The 24,910-nt window shown below is 37.7% G+C and overlaps 1 protein-coding gene across 3 annotated transcripts; it reads right to left on the reverse strand.

Annotated features, from left to right (window-relative positions):
• Positions 1–299: 299 nt before the first annotated feature.
• Positions 300–21,669, reverse strand: LOC131195696 (ferric-chelate reductase 1-like). 3 transcript variants are annotated; one of them, XM_058177808.1, is made up of 11 exons: positions 21,546–21,669; positions 17,220–17,415; positions 15,281–15,417; positions 12,851–12,942; positions 11,260–11,557; positions 9,610–9,648; positions 9,340–9,381; positions 5,858–5,905; positions 4,074–4,115; positions 2,519–2,557; positions 300–2,034 (listed from the first exon to the last, which is right to left on the reverse strand). In XM_058177808.1, exons 2-11 carry the CDS (start codon positions 17,413–17,415, stop codon positions 2,023–2,025), a joined length of 945 nt encoding a protein of 314 aa, XP_058033791.1. In that variant the 5' UTR covers positions 21,546–21,669; the 3' UTR covers positions 300–2,022. The 3 variants fall into 3 exon arrangements, with proteins under 3 accessions (XP_058033791.1, XP_058033792.1, XP_058033793.1); XM_058177809.1 differs by lacking the exon at positions 21,546–21,669 and adding an exon at positions 20,358–20,470; XM_058177810.1 differs by lacking the exon at positions 9,610–9,648.
• Between the last annotated feature and the right edge of the window lie 3,241 nt (positions 21,670–24,910).

The following is a 24,910-nucleotide window of genomic DNA, read 5'->3' on the forward strand; positions in this document are numbered from 1 at the left end:
TCCAAGGAAATTTATTTATATAATATATTGTTCATATTTAAAGTATTTATTTGAGAAAGATCACATGGGATAAGAATATCTAAATCCATAAATTCAACAGATACTGTATATGAGAATTAGCAAATTAATAAAGCTTTGCCATTGAAATCAGTTCCAATTTACACCAATTAACAGAGTATCTTGCAATTAATCCAAATACAGTGCATTAGAGCCGGAATCAATGAATTTACTACGTTCACAAATATGCAACATAGAAAGCAGAAGTATATTCTAATAAATTATGCAATAGAACCCAAGTATATTTTTATCTTGTTTAATAGTACAAGCTAAGAGTTTTAAACAAATAGCAAAAATCAAAGAACAAAGTAAACATCCCTGACATTACACAATAATAAGTTGCATGAAGCTCTCACTTTAAATTTGGCACTCCATACAGAATCTGGACCCATTTTATAAATTCTTCTGGAATCCAAATTAAGGTAACACACATTTACCATAGTTAAATTTTATCAAAAAAAATTTCCACTTCAATTTATCAATCAACCAAATCTTTATTATGGTCATAGACCAGCATAAGGAGATGGGATAGAAATAAGTAATTTAAAAAAAACTAAAAAAATATTAAGTTGAAAATTATAGAATTATAATTGCAGCTTTGAGCTTTCTGTCAGTTCAATTAAATCCACTGTCAGCCAAATATTAATTGTACTATATTTAGTTTTGACAAACCAGCTGGATCATTCTTGTCTGAAGAAGAAAACACTAGAAAGCTATTGACTATAATAGCAGTTAAAAATTTGAATATCTACAATAATCAAGAAAATAGGACAATAAGTCACAACTTCTAGATAAAACTGTGATATATGCTTCATAAATGAAGATAAAATACTTTTCTCAAAAATGTTATATAGCTGACAAAGCAGAGGAGCAAATTTTATACCATTCCATAGGAAACCCATCTAATTACCATTATTTGTATTCAAAATTGGTTTTTTTAATCTTCTCTGTAGCCAAAGGAATGACTAGTAATTGCTCTTTTAAGGAATCTAATTGTGGAAGATCAGTTTTAACTAAAAATGTCTGTATAGGTCTAAAATGTCTCTATCAGCTAGATTCTTAGGTTTATGACACAAGACCAAGTAAAATTTGAAACATTGAAAATGTTTTATTATTTTTAGTTTAGACCAACCTGTACTGTTTGACCTCATCTTTAATAGTCTTTGAATTATGACTGGTTGCTTAACCACCATTTGAAGTTAAAATGGAATTTTAAAAAGCTACTTATGACTCATCCTCTCATTTACAACTGGTTGCAGCATTAGGTGAATATAATTTGTGATGTGTGTTTTTTTTTCCAGTTTCCAGCCAAAAACACCCATTGGTTTTGCTGAATTCACATAACAATCATATGATTTGTTTAACAACCATGCAATTCACTTAGTGACCACAACGATTTGCTTTTCAACTGTTGTAAAAGCAGTGATAAAATCAAACTTGGTGACGTGGTGCCTTGACTTACAATTGTCCGGCCTTACCATCAAAATTCCAGGTCCATTGTGGCCATAAATTGAGGACTACCTCTATAAAAGTGATCAGCTACTGCTTCCGCTATACCAAGATTATTTATAAACAAGTTATAAAGCATCTGCGCCTCATTTTTCAGTGTAACTGAAATTATGACCACAATTTAGCTCTCAAATTAGCAGGAAGTATGCTATGTTCAGTGGAGTAAATATGATGTCAGAAAAACTGAGAAAGCAGGTGTCAAACAGTGGGCTTAATTTATCAGAGCATGGAGGGTTTATGAGGGGAAAAGTTCAGAACATTGTAAGATGAATATTATTTTGATTGTTTTCCGTAAGTGTTTTGGATTGCAACATTAACATTTTTATTCAATAGCACAATATGTCAAGAGAACAATATAAAAGAAAGTAGTTTTTGGCAAGATATTTCAGTCTTTCCGCTACGTACAAATTGTTCTTATGGCTTGACTTGCATAATTTCTTCAGCTTCAGATATGTTTCAAATTTCCATCTATAACAGAAATGTAACCATGTCATCCAGCAGTTTATTAACCTCCACTGTCAAAATACTTCTGAACAACAATTGAAATTCTTTTCTTAATAACATTTTTGCTAATGATTCAGGTCAAATAACTTGACCTGGATATTACTTTCACATTCTTCTCACTTTGCTTCTTAGATAAGAACACTACATTTTTTTGCTTATAAAAATATAATTTTGCTTTACTTCTGCATAACGTTGAATGTATAATGCTAACAGGTCAAGTCATTTTCCTCAATGTGATGCTTTCCTGATAAAAATAGTCAGACTTTCATGTATATTGCTCTAAGAGTGAAATCATACAATCACTTATAAACTGCTGAAGTCAGTATGAGCTATTTTGCACATAGAAGATATAAACATAGCAGTTCTGCATTACTATTGATATTTGTTACAACTCTAATTCAATTACCATTGTAAAAAGTTGATCTGAGATAAGAACATTAATCCTTACCTGGCCATGTGATGGTTGATCACTACTGTCAGCTTCCCTCTGGATAAAAAAAGCAACAAAATTCTATTAATCTCAATGAAAAATAGGTCATTGTATTTCATTAGTTTGTACACCTCCCCCTCCCCCATGATGAAATGAGTGGTGAAAGTTAGGCCACACGTATACTTGGTGTCCCTAACACTCTTTGTGAGTTTATTTCTTAGAATACATTTTAAAATATCAGAACCTGGCTATACAAGAATCCCAAATTGATGGGAAGTGGTTAAATTCAAACTAAAGTCATTTACCACCAAGCTACAGATCAGAGGACTCAAGGAAAGCTCTACCGAAGTTTTTGGGGCATTTACTTTCACGCCTTACTCCCACAATTTTTGGCCTTGCATGAAAAGCTAAATGACATTTTACTGTTTGGAAAATTATCCAGAAAGGTTAAGAACTTCATAAACCCTCAGTACTCTGGCCTCTTGAATAGTGGTGGGATTCAAGTAATTTAACAACCGGTTCTCTGCCCTAATGATTTTTTCCAACAACCAGTTTCCCAAACTGCTCAGAAAGTTAACAACCGGTTCTCCCGAAGTGGTGCGAACTGGCGGAATTCCACCTCTGTTCTTGAAGCTATTTAAGACAATAGAGGGGAAAGGAAAGGGATTTTTTTAGTGAATTCTTGGCTAAAATGGGGGGTGGGGGAATCGTGTGTTGATTGCAAAGGTAAATGTTAGAAATATATTAGATACAGGAAAATGCTGAGCAGTTCCATCCTATTTCTTAAAAATTAAGCTCTGCCTTAGATGCAGTGCTGTGCACTTTATAAAGTGCCATTTTGGTTAAAGATCGACTTTCAGGATAGGTAGATCAACTCTTAACAGTCAAGTGACTCTTTTCTCTTGAGAAGTAAGTGTTAGCTGCTTATACCACAACAGAATTTTTATAACCTACTTGTAGGTTGAATATATTTTGTCTGGCTATAATAGGTTAGTCTACTAAGTTTTAATTGGGGAAATAACACTGCTGTCTGGTGATTAATGCATTCGATATTTTGATTCAAGTATGTGGCTGCAACAAGATACAAAAATTAAATGGGGGTTGGTAAATAAAATCTTAATGAAGGATATCTCACAAAAATATTTACATCAAGGAATTAATGACCAACAATCCATATAACCTTTAGGTGGGCGAAAAGTTGCACCATAGAGCAATATTTTTAAAACCAGATGTTCAGATACATTTCTGAACTTATCCAAACTTTTCCAGTGAAGGAAAACTGTTGAAGGCATTGAAAAATCTATTAGGGAAATATCTTTGAATTTGAAATTATGATCTAACATATTATTCAATAAGTTTTAAATAAAATAACATATTATTCAATTTGCTGTTGGTCATCAGTGGAAGAGCATATGATCAATATCTTTTTAAAAAATCATATAGTCAAATTTCTCATATGACAGCAAAAACCATAGTGGCTGGAAAAGTCAAAGAAACCCATATATGAGCATGCTGTGAATTAAGCTTCTATGTAATTTTGAGCAGGAAAAAAGGATAAAACAATAGCACTTACATCTCTGCAACCGTATTTATTGTATACACTTGGAACTCCATCCTAAGAATGAAAAAAAAAATTGACAGATCTTAGAGAAATCTGGGGGAAAGACTTGGGAACTGAGAAGTCTCAGCTCGTCTTTGAGATCCAGTATTAATCACTGCATGGGGACATTTCCATTTCATTAGTGGTCTGTCTTGAAACCATGTCCTTTGTCATGCCCAGCGCATATTATACTGCATGGTAAAAATAGATTTCCCAAAGTAGAGGGTTGTTTTTTTTAAAGTATGGAACAACCTCAGTTCACATCTTTCAATGGGCAAAACATTCCTGACTGAGATTTCTGTCAACACAGAGAAAAGAAGCAGGATCACACCATTTAGGACAGTATGCAGGTGTGTGTATGTATGGGGAGGGGAATCACATTTTTTTCCAGGTGGAGGGGCCACCTCTCTTTAATTTCATCTGTCCACCCTATCAGATCCAGCAGTGAAGGCATGTTACAGGTGCTGTCACTAAGGAAATGCATTTGGCAGGTAGTTCAAATGAACTGGGCCTTTCCAGAGGTAGCGGGCCTTTTCTGCTGTGATACTCGCACTGTGGGATCTTCTCCTCATGAGATGAGATTGGCCTTGTCACTGCTGAACTTTCGTAGGTCCCTCAAGACCTGATTATGGCAGCAGGTCTGGGGATCCCAGGGGACAGGTGAATTAGTGAGGTGGCTCCTCTATTTTTCACATCCCTCCACCTATTATTCTTTTGTTTTAGCTTGGTTTTTATACTTTTAAATGTATTTATTAACTTTTTCTTAGCTCTTTGGTACTTTACTCTTCGGAATCGCTGTTTGTGAGTGGGCAGTCACATAAATTGGTTTAATAAATAACAAATACATAAATAATCAATGGTTCAGTTTCATAATTGCTGCCTCTATCTTGATCTTTTGGTACTCTGTTGGAGATAATTCAATATCATTCCCCACCCCCACCCCAGTCTTGCTATTTGGATTGCAGGATACCGATTCAGGCTGCTGAAAAGCTTCATTTTTATTCATTTAAAATATTTGTATACAGGTAGTCCTCAACTTACGACCACAATTGAGCCAAAATTTCTCTTGCTAAGCGATATAGTTGTTAAGTTGTTGAGCCTTACACAATGTAAGCCGCCCTGAGTCTTCGGAGAAGGGCGGGATATAAATTCAAATAAAAATAAAAAGTTAATTTTGCCCCATTTTACGACTTTTTTGCCACAATTGTTAAATGAATCATGGCAGTTGTTAAGTTAGCAACATGGTTGTTAAGTGAATCTGGCTTCCCCATTGACTTTGCTTGCCAGAAGTTTGCAAAAGGGAATCGCTTTTGCAAATCACAGGACAATGCAACCAACATAAATATGAATCAGTTGCTAATTAACTGAATTTTGATCATGTGATCCTGGGGATGCTGCAATGGGTTTGTGGAAAACAGTCATAAGTCACTTTTTTTCAGTACCGTTGTAACTTTGAACAGTCACTAAATGAACTACTGTAAGTCAAGGATTATCTGTATCACTTTCTATTTTTTAAAAAAGAATTCCAGAGTAGGGAACTAGTGTGATAGAAAGCCTCCTTCATTTTTTTGCAGACTTCTTATCATGTCTTGATTTTTAAAAAGTCACTTCCGGGGGGGATGGGAATCAAATTGATAAGTTCTCTTTATCTTATTTTGCATTAATAAAGACACAGCATATCCTCTGTCCAAGTTGTAATTAAATATTACGTTTACTCTGAAATAAAATTTTAAATAAAGATGACAGGATGAACATACCCCAATACACCCACTGCCTTTGCTGTTTCCTTGTTTAACGACTAGAACCTGGAAGGAAAAAAACCCCTCATATTGTTATTTTATTTAAAGAATATACATGGCCACCCAACTCAAATATTATAACTCTGGTATTTGGTTTAAAAAAAAACACCAAAACAAAATTAACAATTTCAGCTAACATCTAACATATTATTAAGCAACCAGGATATTACATTTACATCCCTCATGCTCACATGTGAATTTCCAATCATTTTAACAGCAAAGTTAGATGAAAAAGGCAAGTTTTTATAGTACTGCCTTTCTGATGGGATCAGCCATGTCTTGGGAATAGAGGTAAGGACACAATTTCAGAGGGCAGGTGGTGCAATGGGGAAAGAAACATGCCTCCTGTAATAGTATGCGGGAAAGGCCTTGGGAGACTGAGCAAAGAGACCCTGCCAAAGGAAGGGTCAAATAAGAGAGAGCATAGGAGCCATGGTGGCACAATGGTTAGAATGCAGTACTGCAGGCTACTTCTGCTGACTGCTAGTTGACAACAGTCGGCTGGCAGTTCAATTCTCACCAGCTCAAGGGTGACTCAGCCTTCCATTCTTCCGAGGTCGGTAAAATGAGGAGCCAGTTTGTTGCTGACTCTGTAAACCACTTAGAGAGGGCTGTAAAGAACTGTGAAGCGATATATAAGTCTAAGTGCTATTGCTATAGTCCGCAGGTAAATAAAGGGTGGGGTAAGAAGCCCAGATGAGAACTAATTTCTCAGGGTTATAGAAGTGGTGGAGGGAGAGAGAACTGTAATTTTAGACTTGCAAGTTTCTGTAGACTTACAAGATTTTGTAGCTTTAAAGTAACATAGCATTATCTCATCTAGTTGTGATTCTTATCTGGTTTATTCCATGGGACTAAAACCTCCTGAATCCCATCCATGGCACTGTTTCAGGAAAGGGATCAAAAGTGGAGCTAACAGATTGGTGTGTCGGTGGAACTGGCAGATATCATCAGGGAGAGGTTCTGCAAATAAGCTGGCTTTCTGCCATGAAGGGCATTAGGGGGTGATCACCAGCATTTTAAATTGAACCTAGAGGCTATTAGAAGGCCATGCATCTCATAAAATAGTGATGTTCCATAACATTAGCTACATTAATCTAACCAACTGTAGGTTCCAGATGGTCTTTAGGGGAGGTACCATCTAGAGTATGTTGCAGTGGCCCAGGTAGAAGGAGTGAACAGGGCCTCCTGAAACAGGTACAACTACAGTTGCATGAATACCAGCCACTTTATTAAATGGTCAGGGAGAACTTGAACCCAGTCTCTCAAGAGAAATGTGAATCAATCTGGGGCTTGGTACAAACATGAACAGTGCTCTGACTCATATTCCTCCGTTCTGCGAAGCCCAAGAAATTCTATGGCCTGAGACAAAGAACAAAATGTTGCTTCCCAAATGGACAGTGAAATATTATTTCACCTCTGGCGTTGGGCTTTGTTCAGCATACTTGAGAAAAATAATGACTTTAGGACAGGGGTGAAATGTAAAATTTGTTACTACCAGTTCTGTGGGCGTGGCTTGGTGGTGGTGGTGGGTAATGTGACTGGGTGGGTGTGGCCAACATTTTTTTTTTTACTTTTAAAAGCATTTTTTCTACAACCTCTTCGGCCGAAGAGGTTGTAAAAAAATGCTTTTAAAAGCCTCTGATGATCAGGCAACTCAGCTGGGATCGCTAGAGGAGCCTTTTAAAAGCATTTTTTACAGCCTCTTCAGCTGAAGAGATTGTAGAAAAAATGCTTTTAAAGGGTTCTGACGATCCCAGCTGAGTTGTCTGATTGCCAGAACCCTTTGAAAGCATTTTTAACAGCCTCTTCGGCTGAAGAGGTTGTAGAAAAAATGCTTTTAAAGGGTTCTGACAATCCCAGCTGAGCCGCGCAATCATTAGAGGCCAAAGAAAAATGCTTTTAAAAATAAAAAAAAAGTCTCTGATGATCGCGCAGCTCAGCTGGCCATGGGGTGGGGGGCGAGGGATTTTTGCTACCAGTTCTCCAAACCACCCACTGCCATCGCTACTGGATCGGGCGATCTGGTCCAAACTGGGAGCATTTCACCCCTGCTTTAGGATGATCTGTATACCATTACACTTCTCTACTTTAAGAGCTTGAAAAACACTTCAGGGGATCATCTGCCATTTAAGGCAATTGCTTCATGGCAAGGATCACCTTGCTTAGTATTCTTTTTTTGTGCTTGAATTTTCCCCATTCCTTTTGCTTTTCAGGATTAGAATTCCAGAATTGAAGGAACCTTGTCCTTGGAGTCTCAGCAAAGCTGGTTGAGGAATTCTGGGAGTTGAAGTCCACAAGTCTTAAAGGGACCAATGTTGGAGACTCCTGTCCTAGTCCAATTCCATGACCAGTGCTGGAATCCTCATAACATTCTAGCCAACAGAAGTAAAGAGTCCAAGGTCTTTCTCACAAGTATTATTGCTACACCATATACCACCCATCTTATACCTGTGCATCTGGTTTTTCCTGCTTAAGTGCAGATCCTTACATTGAACAACATTTTGCTGGGAGAGGCCCGCAACAATGTTCAGATTTATCAAGATCCTTTGGAATCCTGAGCTTGTCTTCACAAGTATAAGCATTCCCTCCAGATTTGCACATTTTATGAGCATGCCTTTTATTCCCTCAAGTAAGACATTTATGAAGTTATTGAACAGTACTGGGCTGAGGACAGAATTCTGAGGTACCCCACCTTGTATCACATTTTTCCCAAATTATGAGTCAATCATTGTTTGATTGAAACTACTACTGAAATCTAGGCTGACTATAACTATGAGGAACAGGAGGAATTAGAATGAGATGGAGTTCCAATAGGAAATTATCAGCACTAAAGTTCTAGAAAACCAGCTCCAACACTATCAGCAATGTTTCCTGAGCAGAAAATGGGTGCAGCTTATAAAGACCAGTACAATTGCATGACGGTGTGACATTACTCTCAGAGTCTCAATTAGCAGAACCATTCTGCAGGGACCTGGCTTCCATCTTGCTTCTGGCTTCCATTTAATTATTTAAAGCAATTTAGCAATAATTCTCTCTCTCTCAAGAGAGCCTTGGCATTACAATGATCTCTACTGAAACTCTGAGTACTCCAGACTTCCATTATGCTGTATTACATGAAAAACCATGCAATCCTATTTTAGCCTCTTTTGTGAATAGATAATTCCAAAAGGGTGAAACTTGCAGTGAAGGGAAAGAGAGGCTTAATGCCTAATCTCCCTTCTCTTCTCTTCCCTTCCCTTCCCTTCCCTTGTTTCCCCAGAATAAAAAATTCTGGAATGCACCAAGGACAAAACACTAGCTGCTTCTCCATTGTAAAATTGTTATTTCCAAAGATTCCTGGAAGTGTAATAATTGTTGTGATTAAAATATAACGTATGAATGAGTCTTAAGAAAGAGACAAGATTAAGTACCACAACAAAAATTAAAACCACATTTACCTTTGATTGGCTGTCATCGGTCTGAGATGATTCTTGTGGATTCTGAAATAGACAAACAGATAAAATAGATGACATAAAAAGCAACTGGGTTGTAAAAACATCTGAATTTTTTTATCTATAGTATATAATTTTATCTATCATAAGCAATCTTTGCAGATAAAAAAATATTGAATCAAATTGTATTATTTGACAGCATTTCACTATACAACGTAATTTTAAAATGCATGCTGACTTTACAAAGTACAGAAATATTTCAGGGAAAATGCTTACTTTGACACATGCTCCAGTATTTGATTGGGATATTTTTCCCTAATTCCAAAAAAGAAGAAAAACGGTTATTAAAATAGTATTTCCATAAATATTGTATTTATGAAGAAGAAAATAATTTGAAGGCTTCTGTTTGAGAAAAACAGCTAGTAGTTATATTAATTTTATTATTCTTCCCTGATTTAATTGAAATGTACCCTCAGGCATGCTAGCCTTTATCACACAGTTTAGTACAATAAGTAATAGTGGAATGCTACAAGAAATAGCATCCACAAGACTGAAGACCCCTAATTTGTTCCCACACACCCCAAATGGTAACATTTTTTGGCCTATTTTTTGGGGGTATCAAAGGGGTGCTGGAATAGGCCACATATGTCTGTGGATTACATTGTTTGCACTTCTAATTTAGGTCTTCAATTCTTATTTGCAGTGAGGAACATCTGTAGACTTTCAGATGTTTCTAAACTATAATTTGCAGCATCCTAGAGAGCCACGGATTCTTCAATATTAGTAAGATTTTGCCTTTTCTTCAGATATTTTTAGTATTGAATTAACCAGATCAGTCCTTGTTTCTCAGATTATTACATTTATTTCAATATTTACAGAGGTGTTTCTAAACCTTAATATCTTTATCATTTGTGGACTTCAACTCCAATAACATAGTCAAGGATATGGAAGCCCAAAATATTCAGAGACAAGCATGTGACCTCTCCTAAACATGATGTTGGTTACATTTCTTTGTACAACTAAAAACAAGAGTTTATTGATGGTCTAATATTAGAATATTTTTTTAGAAAAAAGTGTCATATCTCACCACAGTTTATATTCAGAGTCAGAAATGAATGAAATGAAAAGTAAAAATTGTTATTATTTTACATAATAGAAATTATATTACACATTATTGTAGATTACATTTTATCTACAATAAGATGTTATCAATCTAGGAAAGGACCCCAAGTATTCTGTAAAGACAGGGTTTTACATCCTATATTTTCCTCATGAACCCTGAAAACATAAAGCATTTTTTCCTATAATGATTATGTCACACCATTAAGGAGATTATTTTGTTTTGTCTTAGTCTAGCATGAGATACTTATTCCATAAGTTTTTCTATGGTTTCTGGAATGAGGATAATAACAGAGAAGGACAAACTGCTATAGTTACTTAATACACACATAAGAATATTCTTCATTATTTTTTAAAAGTATTAAAAGGTAAAGGTAAAGGTTCCCCTCGCACATACATGCTAGTCGTTGCTGACTCTAGGGGGCGGTGCTCATCTCCGTTTCAAAGCCGAAGAGCCAGCGCTGTCCGAAGACATCTCTGTGGTCATGTGGACGGCATGACTCAACGCCAAAGGCGCACGGAACGCTGTTACCTTTCCACCAAAGGTGGTCCCTATTTTTTCTATTTGCATTTTTACATGCTTTCAAAACTGCTAGGTTGGCAGAAGCTGGGACAAGTAACGGGAGTTCACCCCGTTACACAGCAGCACTAGGGATTCGAACCACTGAGCTGCCGACCTTTCGATCCATAAGCTCAACGTCCTAGTCCCTGAGCCACCGCCTCCCTTAAAAAGTATTACTGGTATTCAATTAATCCCCCTCTATTAAATTAGATAAAAGTAAAGAATCATCTATGTTTAATAGATACCTTTCTCCTACTTTTTCTTGCTGTATTTCTTCTGTCAAGATTTTGGGAACCAACAGTTGCATTGGATACATATTCCTCTTCAGAATCGGCAATAAGGACATTGAGATCAATATCTTCATCATTGTCACTGAACGTGTCAGAACCAGCTAGGATCTCAGAAACTATGGATGCTATGGAATCATTGGTTAGCATCGAGCGATTGGTTGCCATAAACTCATTAGTGTCTACATCTCTGGGCGAAAGAGTTTTGCTATGAATACCAACCCAGTAGTTACCGTAATCCTGAACAAAGGTTCCCCTGAGGGAGAAGAAAACAGATATTATTCAAAACAGGAAGATTTTTTTATAGTGGTTATGACTGCAGTCTTGGCAGGATTAGTTTGAGATGTATTCCTTGACTCTGGAGGAGCTGCCTTTAGCTGCTCCTATGAGGTATTTCCGGTTCCTGCCATATGTAGATATATACCTGTAATGATGGCTTGTTGGAGGTCTTTTCTATGATTAAAACTACTTGAAGCATGATGTCAGAAGTCTGAATCCATGTCTTCCTGATAAATTTGAAGCATATTCCTGAAAGCTAAGCAGTGGAAGCATGGCAGCCTGAGGCCATGAGGGTGAGTGGAGACTGCGGCAGCAATTGGAATAAGTTCAGGGCAGAGTTCGAAGAAGATTATGCCTTAGCTAGAGGCTTGGATGATAAGTCGGCAGCAGTTCAAGCTGCCACATTAAGGAGATTGATGGGCAGTGAATGCCTCCACATCTACAGACACAACTTAATCCTTTCTATGGAGCAAGAAAGAGATACCAAAGTTATTCTAGACGCTCTAGAGACTTATTTCAGACCTCTCAAAAATGTTTCAAGTAGTTTTAATCATAGAAAAGACCCCCAACAAGCCATCATTACAGGTATGTATCTACATATGACAGGAATCGGAAATACCTCACAGGAGCATCTGAAGGCAGCTCCTCGAGAGTCAGGGAATACATCTCAAAATAATCCAGCCAAGACTGCAGACATAACCACTGTAACATCTTTCCTTTTTCATTAATACAACTGTCACATTTTAAAACATTATAAAACCTTATTAACCTTATAAGCATTATATATATGCATTAAAATGATATAAAACACTGTATTATTAAAACATTATAAACATTATAAAACATTGTGAAACATGCAACGTTCCGATGCAAGCAACTGTAACAGATTTTCTCTAATAAGGTATCTCATGTCATAAACACATGATCTTTTGCATCAACACTTTTCACCACATGATCTGGATTAACTTGATCTTTATCAAAGAAAAACCAAAGTAGTTCTTTTTAGCTGGGAGACAACTCAAGTCATAATTTTCTTTGAGGCCTAGAAGCATGAAGTTTTCTGTTTTTTAATCTTATCCATCTGAATGGATTTGGTCCATGGCTGATTTCCTAATGCCCTCTCCACCAAAATTCCCTATAAAGTGAAAAATATTTCTTACAGTGTGTTATTGCTCAATTATACATTTCTGTCCTGAACAAAAACACAGATTTTATTTGATTGTTTTTTTAAAAAAGATCTCCCTTAATAATCAGGAAAGTCCCTACTTACATAATCCTTATTCTTTTAGTGCCCTGTGGAGCAACCCAAAATGTTTTAATCCTGTGCTTTCTAATGGGGTTGTTGTGACTTACTGCAGAATTCTGAAAACAGAAAAGAGAAAAAATTAAGAATTGTGGAAACAAATACATATGCATTGCTCATTAACAAAAAGGAACACTATATAGATCAAGGGGAGTCAACCTTTTTATACCTCCCGCCCACTTTTGTATCTCTGTTAGTAGTAAAATTTTCTAACTGCTCACTGTTCCACAGTAATGGTGATTTATAAAGTGTATCCTCGTCTACACATGCCTCTCGCACATCGTGGATTGAGTTTGGGGGGGGTTACAGCTGGGTGGTGTGGGGGGAGATGCGTGAGCTATTCTGGGACGAGGCTCTTTTATTTGTGGTCACACTATAGCACCATTTAGTTTCACTTACGTAACGTGAACTAAACTTATGCGCAGGGGATACAAATAGTATATTTTCAGAAATTTAAATTGTCACGGGGAATTTTATGAAAACCTAATGAAAATGTTTTTAAATAATGCTATGATTTTTTTAAAAAAAGTCAGTTAAATTAAATCGGAAACCGGTTTGGAGCAGGAAGATGAGCCAGGACCAAAGCCTTCAGACAGCAGTGACATGAATCCCCAGGAGCATCCAGAGAGCTGGGGGCTAAGGAAGATGCAATGCTGTGTCTGTCTGGCATGTGGGGGAAAGGGGAGCAATTGACTGGATGGTCAGCCGCCCGCCCTAGTAAAAGCAGGGGAGGCTTTGCTGGCTGAGGAACTCTGGGAGTTGAAGTCCACAAGTCTTCAAGTTGCCAAGGTTGGAGACCCCTGGTCTGGCAGATTTTGGGTTGTTTTTTTCTGTGGATTTTGGATTTTGCTCTTGCCTTGTGGAATTGTGGATCTTGGCTTTTGTGGATATCAGACCTTGTCCTTGGGACTGTGCTCTCACAGAGAAATTGGAGTTGAATTTTACCAGATAAATGCGAACAGTTTGGAAACTGTCAGGTTTCTTTGGGAAGCTGCTTGATTTATGTATGGTTATGCAATACACATAATGTACTAGCATCTGGGATTAGTGATTTCGGTCACAACAGAAGTTAGGGGTCCCTAGTTTAGTTAGCACATTGAACAAACCAGGCCTGATTTGTTAAGTCACTCTTGTAAGCAAAAGCAATTGATGACCATTATTGGTGATTATTCCCTCTTATTGATAGGGAATGAACTGATTCTCAACATACAGTGTTGCAATACGTGTCCATCTTTTAAAAATGAATAACTTGTTGCAAACCAAAAATAAATGAGTATTTAAGGTAAAGGTAAAATCAAGCAATAGGAGGAGTAGGGATTTCAAGAATATTCTTTCCTGTAGGGCAGCGGTCACCAACTGGTGGTCTGTGGACCACCAGTGGACCGCGAGAAAAATTTGGTGGTCCACAGAAAAATTATTTGCATTTTTTATATTGCACTAAATCAGGGATCCTCAAAGTACGGCCCTTGGGCCAGATACATGCAAGAAACGTTTGTGTTGCTGTAGAGTCTCCCCTTTCAGGGTCTTTTTGTGTGGGTCAGAGGGGAACAGAAATTCTGACTTGGGGTCTGCTTCAGCCTCCTGGTGCGGGGCTTTGAGCAAAGGCTGGACAGAAGTGCCACTGGTGGCAAAGAGCCGGAGGGTCTTGTTCCAGTGGGACTGCATCATGGCCTGGAACTATCTGACCATCTCAGCCCACTGAGCCTCCAGGCGCCGGTATCTGGCCTTGCATTCCTGCAGGTCTTCCCTCTGCTTGGAAAGCCTATGCTCCTAGTCCTCAGGGAGGTGCTTCTGCTGAGCCTCCTTCTCGGTCAGATTCAATTTGAACTGAGCTGTTTTGCCAACTCTTTCTCGTGGTGGCTGCTTAGTTGCAACAACTGCTTCCTGTTGGGGCCCTAAGGAGCCCAGGTGGGGAGGCAAGGAGTGGCTGGGAGGGGAGGGGTGAGTAGAGGCTGGTGAGTGCCCCTTGACATGAGTGACATCGAGTTAGCCAAACCCACCCAGTCATATGACCACCTAGCCATGCCCACCCAGCCGGTCATTAGGCAGATTATATTAGTGGTCCGCAGGATTTAAAATTATGAATTGGTGCTCCCTGAGGTCCAAAAAGTTGGAGACCCCTGCTGTAGGGTATTATCACAGAATCTTGAACATCCATCAGTTTTTCTCTGCTACACTATATATCAAACAAAATCAAGGTATGATTCTTTTGAGTTTCTTTCTCATGCTTTCTTCTTTTGGGGGACTGATATATATTCTGAAACTCTTAACACTTTGTTCATCTCTTCCTCATTCCCAGGGCCATGTCTACATTCCATCGTATGGAGGGTTTTTGTTAAACAAATTTTCAAAGAACAACATAGCATAAATACATTATCTGGACACAAAGACACATACCGTTCTATCGGCACATGGGAGACCTTGTGTGTTTGGATCTACAATACGAAAGGTGCCAACAGGAACATTTCCATCAATTTCTCGGGCTTGTATCATAAATGCTATAAATCCAGATGATGACGTTCCTTCTAATACCACTAGGGACAACCAATGGATAAATAATTCATAGCATTAGAGAACTGTGTTGGTGTTTTTTGGGGGGGGGGGGGAATTAGACTTAAAATACGCATCAGTGCTTTTCTTTCTAATTGTTTTTTTACTTTCATTTTGAAGTCCAGTGGTATTCACACAATATAATCTTTGCTGGAATAAATAATCCCTAGTGCTTGACAGTGCATCAAGATTAGTTTTAAATGCATGTATTGAGATATAAAAATGTAAGAGTTGGTTGAACACGTTCAAATCAGTTATTGCTAAGATGAGACCAGCTAAGATGTCATCTAATTTTCCTTAGCATCAAGTTACCTAGTTCTAAAAGAGTGGTAAATATTTAAAAAAATGAATCATATAATTTGTGACTTCCAGCAATATACAAATAAAGCACCTTTTAATAATGTCCGCTAAATTGCATTTAATTAATATTTTGCATTTGCTGAGGACAAATAAGGAGACATGCAATCCAGTCTCCAATCCAAAATATTTTTATTTTTATTTTATTTTATTATGTCACTCAGTATATATAAGCATAAGCATATAATAACTATACAATATATAAGCATATATATATAAGTATGAGTATGTAATAACTATATTAATTGGATATAACGAAAGGAAACAATAGGACAGGAATGGTAGGCACGCTTGTGCTCTTATGCACGCCCCTTACAGACCTCTTAGGAATGGGGTGATAGTAGACAGTTAGATAGTAGATAGTAGACAGTTTTTGGTTGAAGCTTTGGGGATTTTGGGAAGAGACTACAGAGTCAGGTAGTGTATTCCAAGCATTAACAACTCTCTTACTGAAGTCATATTTTCTGCAGTCAAGATTGGAGCAGTTAACATTAAGCTTAAATCTATTGTGTGCTCTTGTATTGTTGCGATTGAAGTTGAAGTAATCTTTGACAGGAAGGACATTGTAATAGATGATTCTATGAGTTAAACTCAGATCATGTCGAAGGCGGCGTAGTTCTAAATTTTCTAAACCCAGGATTTCAAGTCTGGTGGCATAAGGCATTTTGTTATATTCAGAGGAGTGGAGAACTCTTCTTGTAAAATATTATTCTATGTAATATTATATAAATATAAATAATATAAATATTATTCTTGTAAAATATTATTCTAAAATATAATATCATATTCTATGCTGATTTCTACAACATCACAGCAGTCCGAAAACAAAGCCGTGAAGGCATGGTGAGCAGTGAGATATAATTTTGGCATATATTGCTGACATAATTTCTCTTTCTTTCTTTCTTTCTTTCTTTCTTTCTTTCTTTCTTTCTTTCTTTCTTTCTTTCCTTTCTTTCTCCTTTTTCTTTCTCTTTTCTTTCTCTTTTCTCTCTTTCTTTCTCTTTCTTTCTCTCTCTCTTGCCTTCTTCCTTCCTTCCTTCCTTCCTTCCTTCCTTCCTTCCTTCCTTCCTTCCTTCCTTCCTTCCTTCCTTCCTTCCTTCCTTTTTTCTTTCTACAAGAGCAAACAAATTAAGTTTGCACACTCCTAAAGTACAATGTTACAGTCTGTATTTCATGCTTTTATACACAGGGGACTGAAACTAGTCTGACTGGACTGGGTTTCATTAAAAATATACCATATATCCAGCTAATTTCAGCTAATTAGCTTAATATCTTACAACTTGAAGACTTTTTTTTAAAGAAACAAACTGTATGGCAAATTTAAACTGCAACTGAAAAAGCTATTGACAGATAACGTTGAAGATCTGATTGGTTTTAGCAGAACTTACTCAATTTCTGAGCTACAATGAACCCCTGTCCACTTTTTTACCTTGTATTTCATTTCCAGGGTCATATCTCTCAAAAGCGACGGAGATGACATAAGGTGGGCTTGAGGTCTGTGGGGAACTTCCATGATCTGGTAACATGGAGTCACAAGCTATTGAAATATCGTTGTATGGATATCCAAAGATCTGGGACACAAATAATGTACAAAAAATGATCCCAAAGAAGGAATGTGTCGCCATCTGAAGAAAGAGAGAGAGAGAGAAAAGATGAGTGAGTAGGAAATATCTATAGAAAAATGAGCAGTTTGTTTTGCCAGGGGTGAGAAAATAATTGTTACTGAAAATACATAACTTTTTCATGAGGACAATTACTTATAATGATGTATTTTTAAAATATATCTTGTTTGCCAATTTATTAAGGGAAGAAGCTGAACAGTATTTGGAAAAAGAGCAGCAGGAACAGAAGCACCTGTCAGTGGCTGAGCTCACAGGTTTTAAAAAATGGCTTCATATTGATTTATCATAAAATGCGAATCTACTCATTGGAAACTGTAAACTACGGTTGCTTTCGTGGTGCGGAGACAATAACTTGGTCCTTAACACCAAAAAGACCAAGGAGATTATAGTGGACTACAAAAGGAATAGATCAGACATCCAGCCCTTGCTTATCAATGAAGACCGAGTGGAGCAAGTGGTCAGTTTTAAGTTTCTGGGTGTTATCATAAAAGAGGACCTGACCTGGAGCACTCACATTGTAGCACTAGTCAAAAGGGCCCAGCAGAGATTATAATACTTGAGACTTCTCAGGAAACAACAACTGAATGAAAAACTGCTGGTGGTCTTCTACCGCTGCACCATAGAAAGTATTTTAACTTACTGCATCTGTGTATGGTTTGCCAATTGCACAGTGGCAGGAAGGACAGCACTCCAGACGGTTAACGTCATTGCCCAGAGGATCATTGGTTGCCCTCTCCCCTCTTTGCAAGAGCTTTATAGTTCCCTCTGCCTTAAGAAAGTTGATTCTTAAAGATCCACTTTCTTTGGGGCCATTGTCTTAAGCATTTATGACACTTTTCATTCTTGCTACGGACAATGGATTTTGGGTCTTCAAAGAACATATCATATAAAGAGTCTACCTCTTCCTAATAGTATTCTAATTTTAGCTATACTATTTCATTGTATTTGCTCTAGAGAAGGAGATGATGTTGAGCTAAACTAGAAAGGCCGTGAAAATAGTTATATCGCAAGTCAAGTATATGTCGCAGGTATCTTATGCCGCATTATGTCAGGAGATAAATCAAACATCAACAGCCCTTCAGATTATGAGTAATAGCTTCATGAACCTCTACTATACTTGAGACATCTGCTTTATATCAAGTCAGACCTCTGGCCTGACTAGCTCAGCATGTCATCATTGGCAGTCAGCAGCCCTTCAGGGTTTCAGCAGGAGTTTCTGCTAGCTGTTGATGAAATGCTATTATTTGAAGCAAGGTTCTTCTGCACTCAATGCATATACTCACTATTACACAATTATCTTTATTAACACTATGACCCTTTATCCTATCATGAAAGCAAAATAGGTAGCAGCAACTAGCCAATCTTGACTGATCCCCTGAACCCCCTAGGCGGTATAAGCCTGGTAAGTACTTTAATGGGGGATCGCCTAGGCCAGGGGTCTGCAAACTTGGCTCTTTTAAGACTTGTGGACTTTAATTCCCAGAGTTCCTCAGCCAGCAAAGTTGGCTGAGGAACTCTGGGAGTTGAAGTCCACAAGTCTTAAAAGAGCCAAGTTTGCAGACCCCTGGCCTAGGAATACCACAATTTTCAACTAGAATGGGAAGTTAAGGGGGAAAAAAAATCCAAAATCAAGCACTGGTAAATCAGTTCTGTAATGCTGTCTACAAAACAGATGTAAGTAGTTAATTAGGCTCTATTCAAGAACTTTGGTCTTCATCCTGTGATAAAGTAAATATTTTCATGGATTATGTTTCTGAATAAGATACAAATTTCTCTTATTTCATCCATCCTCCTTTCAGCAGAAAAACTATAACTGAGATGAAATTGGCTGCCTGACTCTACTTGTCTGCTCCGAGTTGCTTCAAATGGTGCTGTTCCTAAATAGACCTTTTACTCTGATATGCAGAGTAAAAATCCCCTGATTCTTCCAACGGTGCTGTCTTCAGCACATCAATAGTTGGAAGTGAGAAATACACCTGTCAATCATGGCACTGCTGCAGAAATGGGGCAATATCTCTGCAGGACTCTTTCTGGTGGCTCTGAATTCCTTCATGAGCCTTTCTTCTCATCCTCCGCTTAGTTGTGACTCAAGTTGGATAATAAACAGTCACCGAAGAGATGGCATCACAAGTTGCACTTTTATTTAGGATTCCTCTCCCCTTTCTGTCCTTATATAGATTACAACTGCTGTCTTTAAGGTCCCTTCATAATCTGTTCAGAAGGTAATGGGAAGAGTTGGTCTCATTCTTCTACTGCTAAACTACATACTTCAGCCTCTTACTAATCCAATCAGGATCACAGTTTATCACTTGCAGTACTTCTAGGTGAGCAGCGAATGGTATTGCACAATTCTGAGAGATTACCAAAGAAATTTTTCAGTCATTGTTTGTTGCACTGGAAAATACAAAAGGCAACATCTGGGAGTCAATTGGACATGTGGGGTAAACATTGATTCATGGTGGGCTATTACTTGCATGCAACTAGATTAGGGTTGTCAATGAAAGGTAGAGAACTCCTATACTAAAAACATTGGGTCTACTGTTCTTGAATAAATCTCAAGAACCACGATAATGTTGCAGCATCCAGTTCTTTAGGGAGACAAGATCAAAATGATGTTAGGTAATGTTGAGTGGGGAGAGGGGAGGGTAGCCTAGCAGTTAAAAAGCTGGGCTGTTGGCAGTTTGAGACCCAAGTATCAACATGACGGGGTGAGCTCCCATTACTTGCCCCAGCTTCTGCCAACCTAGCTGTTCGAAAGCATGCAAATGCAAGTAGATAAATAGATACCACTTTGGTGGGAATGTAACAGTGTTCAGTGCCTCAGAGTATTTTCTTGCTGGCCACATGACCAAAGAAGCATCTTTGGACATCATAGGCTTCCTTGGCTAGAGATGACCACTGTCCCTTAGAGTCAGACACTAGATCTGGACAGAGGAAAACTTTACCTTTTTTTAAGGTTAAGAGGGATCCAGAGGGAGACATGATGATTGCACATTCTGAATATGATTCACTGATTCATTATTACTTCTCATTTGATATACGTGGCAAAAGAGATCACATGCATCTAGCAGTTCTCATAGCATACTGTTGATTTAAGAGGAGAATTGTCAACATGGGAGAGATAAGATTGAAATCTATCTGGTTCTTTGACTGAGGGGGTGGGGGGTGGGGAGGAAGCAATGACGTGGGGACATAGCAGAAGAAAGGTGCTGCCAGGATATGTTTATGCCACAATTGTACAAATGAAGGAAAATGTTCAGCATGATTCTTCCTAAATCATATCATCTAGTAATGCATCTGCCTTTTTGGCTCAGACTGCCTTGAAGAGTAGCAGCTGGAATTTTAGAACCTAGACCAGGGGTCTCCAACCTTGGCTTTGCTGGCTGGGGAATTCTGTGAGTTGAAGTCCACCAGGCGTAAAGTTGCCAAGGTTGGAGACCCCTGACCTAGACTGAAATGTATTTTTGGGACAATCTCCTCTTATCTCAGGACAAATAGATTAGAACCCAACCCTCAATCTTAATCACAAACCACTCCTTTCATTTGGTTAAACCAGGTTTTACAATATTATGTAAGAAACCTCACAAATAAAGCCAGATATAAATATTTGCCAAGTAGGAACTTGTGCAATTATTAGGAAAGAACAACTAAGAACCTGCTTTTTGTAGATAAAAGAAATTTCTGCCTAACTTGAAGGACCATTATGAAGAAATCATTCATGTTTCTCTTCCTTTCCTGTCTTCCATACTCTTTGTTTCCTGCTAACATAACACAATCACTGCAAACTTTTCACAACCCTGATTTCAGGACACAATTTACAATTTTTGTGATGTGGTTCATTTTCTGCAGCCACTAGTGTTCAGTACTCATTAGAGAAATCAGTGTGATGCTCAGCATCTTGGCTTATTTTTTAAAAACACTCTTTAAAATACAAATTAGTTTTATCATGTCAGAAGTCAAAACTTTCCTTCTAATAAGTTAAACCATCTTGCTAAATATTAAGATTCAGTAATTATAGCCATATAGCTCACTGCCAAGTTTTAAAACCTAGTCAAGACAGAGGTCATAAAATCCAACCCAAAATAAATTGGATTTAACACTCCTAGATTATTTTCAGAATCCCAGCAACCTACCTTCACAATCCCCAATTCTGACCAGCTGTGGTACCTTTGCAACCTGTATAGGACTCAGAAAAAGATGCAATGAATAATTAGGAGGAACTGGAAAGCTCAGCCAGTCACATGGGCTGGAATAGAAAGCAGCCAATTACAGACTGGAATCTCCGCCTTAGAAATTAACAAATGCCAGATAAAATAGTCTGTGGTATGGCTAGACTCATTCTCTTTCCATCCTTTAAGCGATCTTTCTTCCTTTTGTGAAATGTACAGCTGAAGATACAAAAGTTCTTGAACTGTGTTTGTTGAATTTCTGAGGTTTACTGGTGTCATTTGTAAAAACAAAATTTGCATACATTCATTCAGAAGATTTTAAAGGTTAAATTACAGCTGAAACCAGAAGTTTTTGTTTTGGGACAAATGGACAGGCAACTAGGAAACAATCGTGGAACTTTGTTTTTATATATGACAATTACAGCATGACTATTATATGCTCAAAACTGGAAAGGTTAGACACGAACTTGAGTGGAGGAATGGCTGGTGAAGATGATGGAAGTTGCAGAGATGGCTAAATTGACTTTCTTGATAAAGACATGTTTAGTGCTGACTGGAAATCACCTTACAGACTTTTTACCATGAAATGGAAAAATTGCATTTATGATTTAATGATTAGGAAAAAAATGGATAATAGAAAAAAGTGAGCTTTTCTTCTTTGTAATCATAGAGTAATAATTTTGTCAATCGTGCTTGTATTTGTTGCAGAAGAAAATGGAAGCTTCTATTTCTTTTTGTGCTCTTTTCTTTCTCCTTTTATTCTTTTTAGATTTTTTGCAAAATTTTTAATAAAGTTTATTTTTAAAAAGTCTCACCGTGGGATGTTGTTTTCAGCTTCATTTTTCACTCTATCATGGGAGTGGTAAATAGGAAAACACTATATTCACAATCTCATACCTTTTTATTGCATTGGATTGTGTTTTTTTTTAAAGTGACTGCTTGTTTTATAGTCAAGGAATATAGAATAGAATAGAATAGAATAGAATAGAATAGAATAGAATAGAATAGAATAGAATAGAATAGAATAGAATAGAATTTTATTGGCCAAGTGTGATTGGACACACAAGGAATTTGTCTTGGTGCATATGCTCTCAGTGTACATATGCCATGAATAATGTGTGGGATGGGCACATATTATTGATTCCAACAGTGTGTCTCCTTTTTTGTAAAGGCAAAGTAGAGCTTTAAAGCATTTGTTCTACTTGGCAAGGTTTGAGGACAAACCAACAAAACCAAAAAGAGCCAGCTTTGTCTAGTGGTTAAGGCACCAGGCTAGAAACCAGGAGACTGTGAATTCTAATCCTGCCTTAGGCATGAAAGCCAGCTGAGTGAGTTTTGGCCAGTCACTCACTCTCAGTCCGACTCACCTCAATGGGTTTTTGTTGTGGGAAAAATAGGAGGGAGGAGTATTAGATATGTCTGCCACCTTGAATTATTTACAAAAATAATAAAAGGAGGATAAAAAATATATATAACAATTCTATAAATACTATATAATCTTTGCAATTTGTTACAATAGGCTCCAGAGGATGTTCTGCTTGCTCTGGGCAGTGGGGCAAGGACAGACCGCTAGCTCTTTCTCAAGGAAAAGGATGTACAGCATTGGATTCAACCTGGCACCAGCCTGCCTCTATCAATCCTTTCATGTTTTATGTCCAGAGTAAGGTTTTCTGACTTCTGCAAGCTGAAGTGGCGCTGTGTAGCTCACTTCTTGCATTTTAAGTCCTGGTAGACAAATACACATCTTCCCATTAATTACGGTGCACTGTGGCTAGAACGTCTCCTCGCTTTCTAACACTGTGCCAGAGGTGGGTTTCTACCTGTTCGCCCAGGTTCAGACGAACTGGTGGCGGTGGCAGGAGGCTCTCCCCACCTGCCTGGACTAATCACGGATGCTCTGCGCATGCACAGAAGGTTCTGCGCATGCACAGAAGCACCACATGCTCACAGTTCTGAACTGGTAGCAAAGGTAAGAGAAACCCACTACTGATCTGCGCCCCCATGACAATTTCATCCTAGATTACCTGCCTATTTCTGAGTATCTCTTGAAGCCTTTTTTTTTTCCAATGGCAGGTCTGTAAAATGGCGAAGCTCTGATTTCTTTATGTTATTGGTGGTCCAGTGAAAATCTAGATTTTTCTCTTTTCTTTTACACATTCACCAATGGACTGGCAGAAGGATGGACTTTTTTTATTTTCTTTTAACAGGGGAAATTTGTTAAGAGCTCTGCCAGTTTTCTCTTCTAGCCCAACAGACGGGAAGAAAGCTAAAACTATTATTTACTTCTATCTGTCTGCCATCTGTTAACAAATAAGATGCCAAGTACAAAGCGGAGTCCATAGGAAAGGTCTTTCAGTGGAAATCACATAACTTCAAAGACCCACACACAGAAATGAAAGCAATTGATGCTTGTTTCCCCAGTAGAGGTGAGATGGGCAAAAGAGCTATGGTAAGAAATTCACTAATCAGAGACCATGATAATTGCAGGCTAGACAGAACACTTGGCCAGAATTGTTTGCAAAACTGAACAATGGATTACAATTTGGACAGCAATTTCTAAAACTTAATTTCCAGTGACTTTCTGCAGGAGAAGCAAGTAATTTAAAGTTATCGTAGGGAAGATCCCTAAATTTCAAAGAAACAATCTAATCGACTATTGGAGATCCTGTGCAACATATGTGACTTGCGGGGATTGTTCACTTTGATTGTAAAGTAAAAGCCTGGAGAATTTTTCAGGGGATACAGCCGTGTTTCAGATTTCTCTTTTCTTTTTAATGCCTGGGTTTAAAGTAGTTTTAATCCTATATGCTCTTCTTCTCCTAAATATGTAGCTGTTACTACTTCCATTTTTAACCTGGCTTTGTTTCTAGAACTGCACTATATTTTAAGTTTGGTTCTTTTTAGAACATATAAGACATGGAATAATAAACGGGTTCTAATGAGTTTACCTGGATTCCTTCCTCAAGGAAGTTTTTTTAATTGTTCAGTTTATTGTGGCTTGATGCAAATAAAAACCAGAGATCAGTATTTTTGCTTCAAAATATTCATGTGCCTTCTGAAGATGCATCCCATTACAGCAGAAATGGCTTATTGATACCCATAAGTGAGAAGTGTTGCTACCTTGTGCTCATAAATTATAGCACCTGATAACCAGAAGAATCTCCCCAAATACATGACTGATGTGAATCACTGGATTATTCTGGGCAGATGGGATGGTGGTAGATTTTTTTTAAAAATGGTGCTTAGCTGAGATCATTATAGGTAGTCCTTGAGACTGGCAATTCCTTTGCTAAGTAATGCAGTAGTTAAGTGAGATATCACATGACCAC

The sequence above is a fragment of the Ahaetulla prasina genome, chromosome 3 (genome assembly GCF_028640845.1).
Source record: "Ahaetulla prasina isolate Xishuangbanna chromosome 3, ASM2864084v1, whole genome shotgun sequence".
Classification (NCBI taxonomy): Eukaryota; Metazoa; Chordata; class Lepidosauria; order Squamata; family Colubridae; genus Ahaetulla; species Ahaetulla prasina.

What these genes read in the sequence shown, in the direction of transcription:
- LOC131195696 (XM_058177808.1), bottom strand. Translation starts at nt 17,415, where the DNA reads ATGGCGACACATTCCTTCTTTGGGATCATTTTTTGTACATTATTTGTG. An exon ending in CAAGAAAAAGTAGGAGAAAG is followed by an intron (nt 9,649 to 11,259) that starts GTATCTATTAAA and finishes TTTTGGAATTAG; the next exon opens with GGAAAAATATCCCAATCAAA. An exon ending in ATACTGGAGCATGTGTCAAA is followed by an intron (nt 9,382 to 9,609) that starts GTAAGCATTTTC and finishes TGTCTATTTCAG; the next exon opens with AATCCACAAGAATCATCTCA.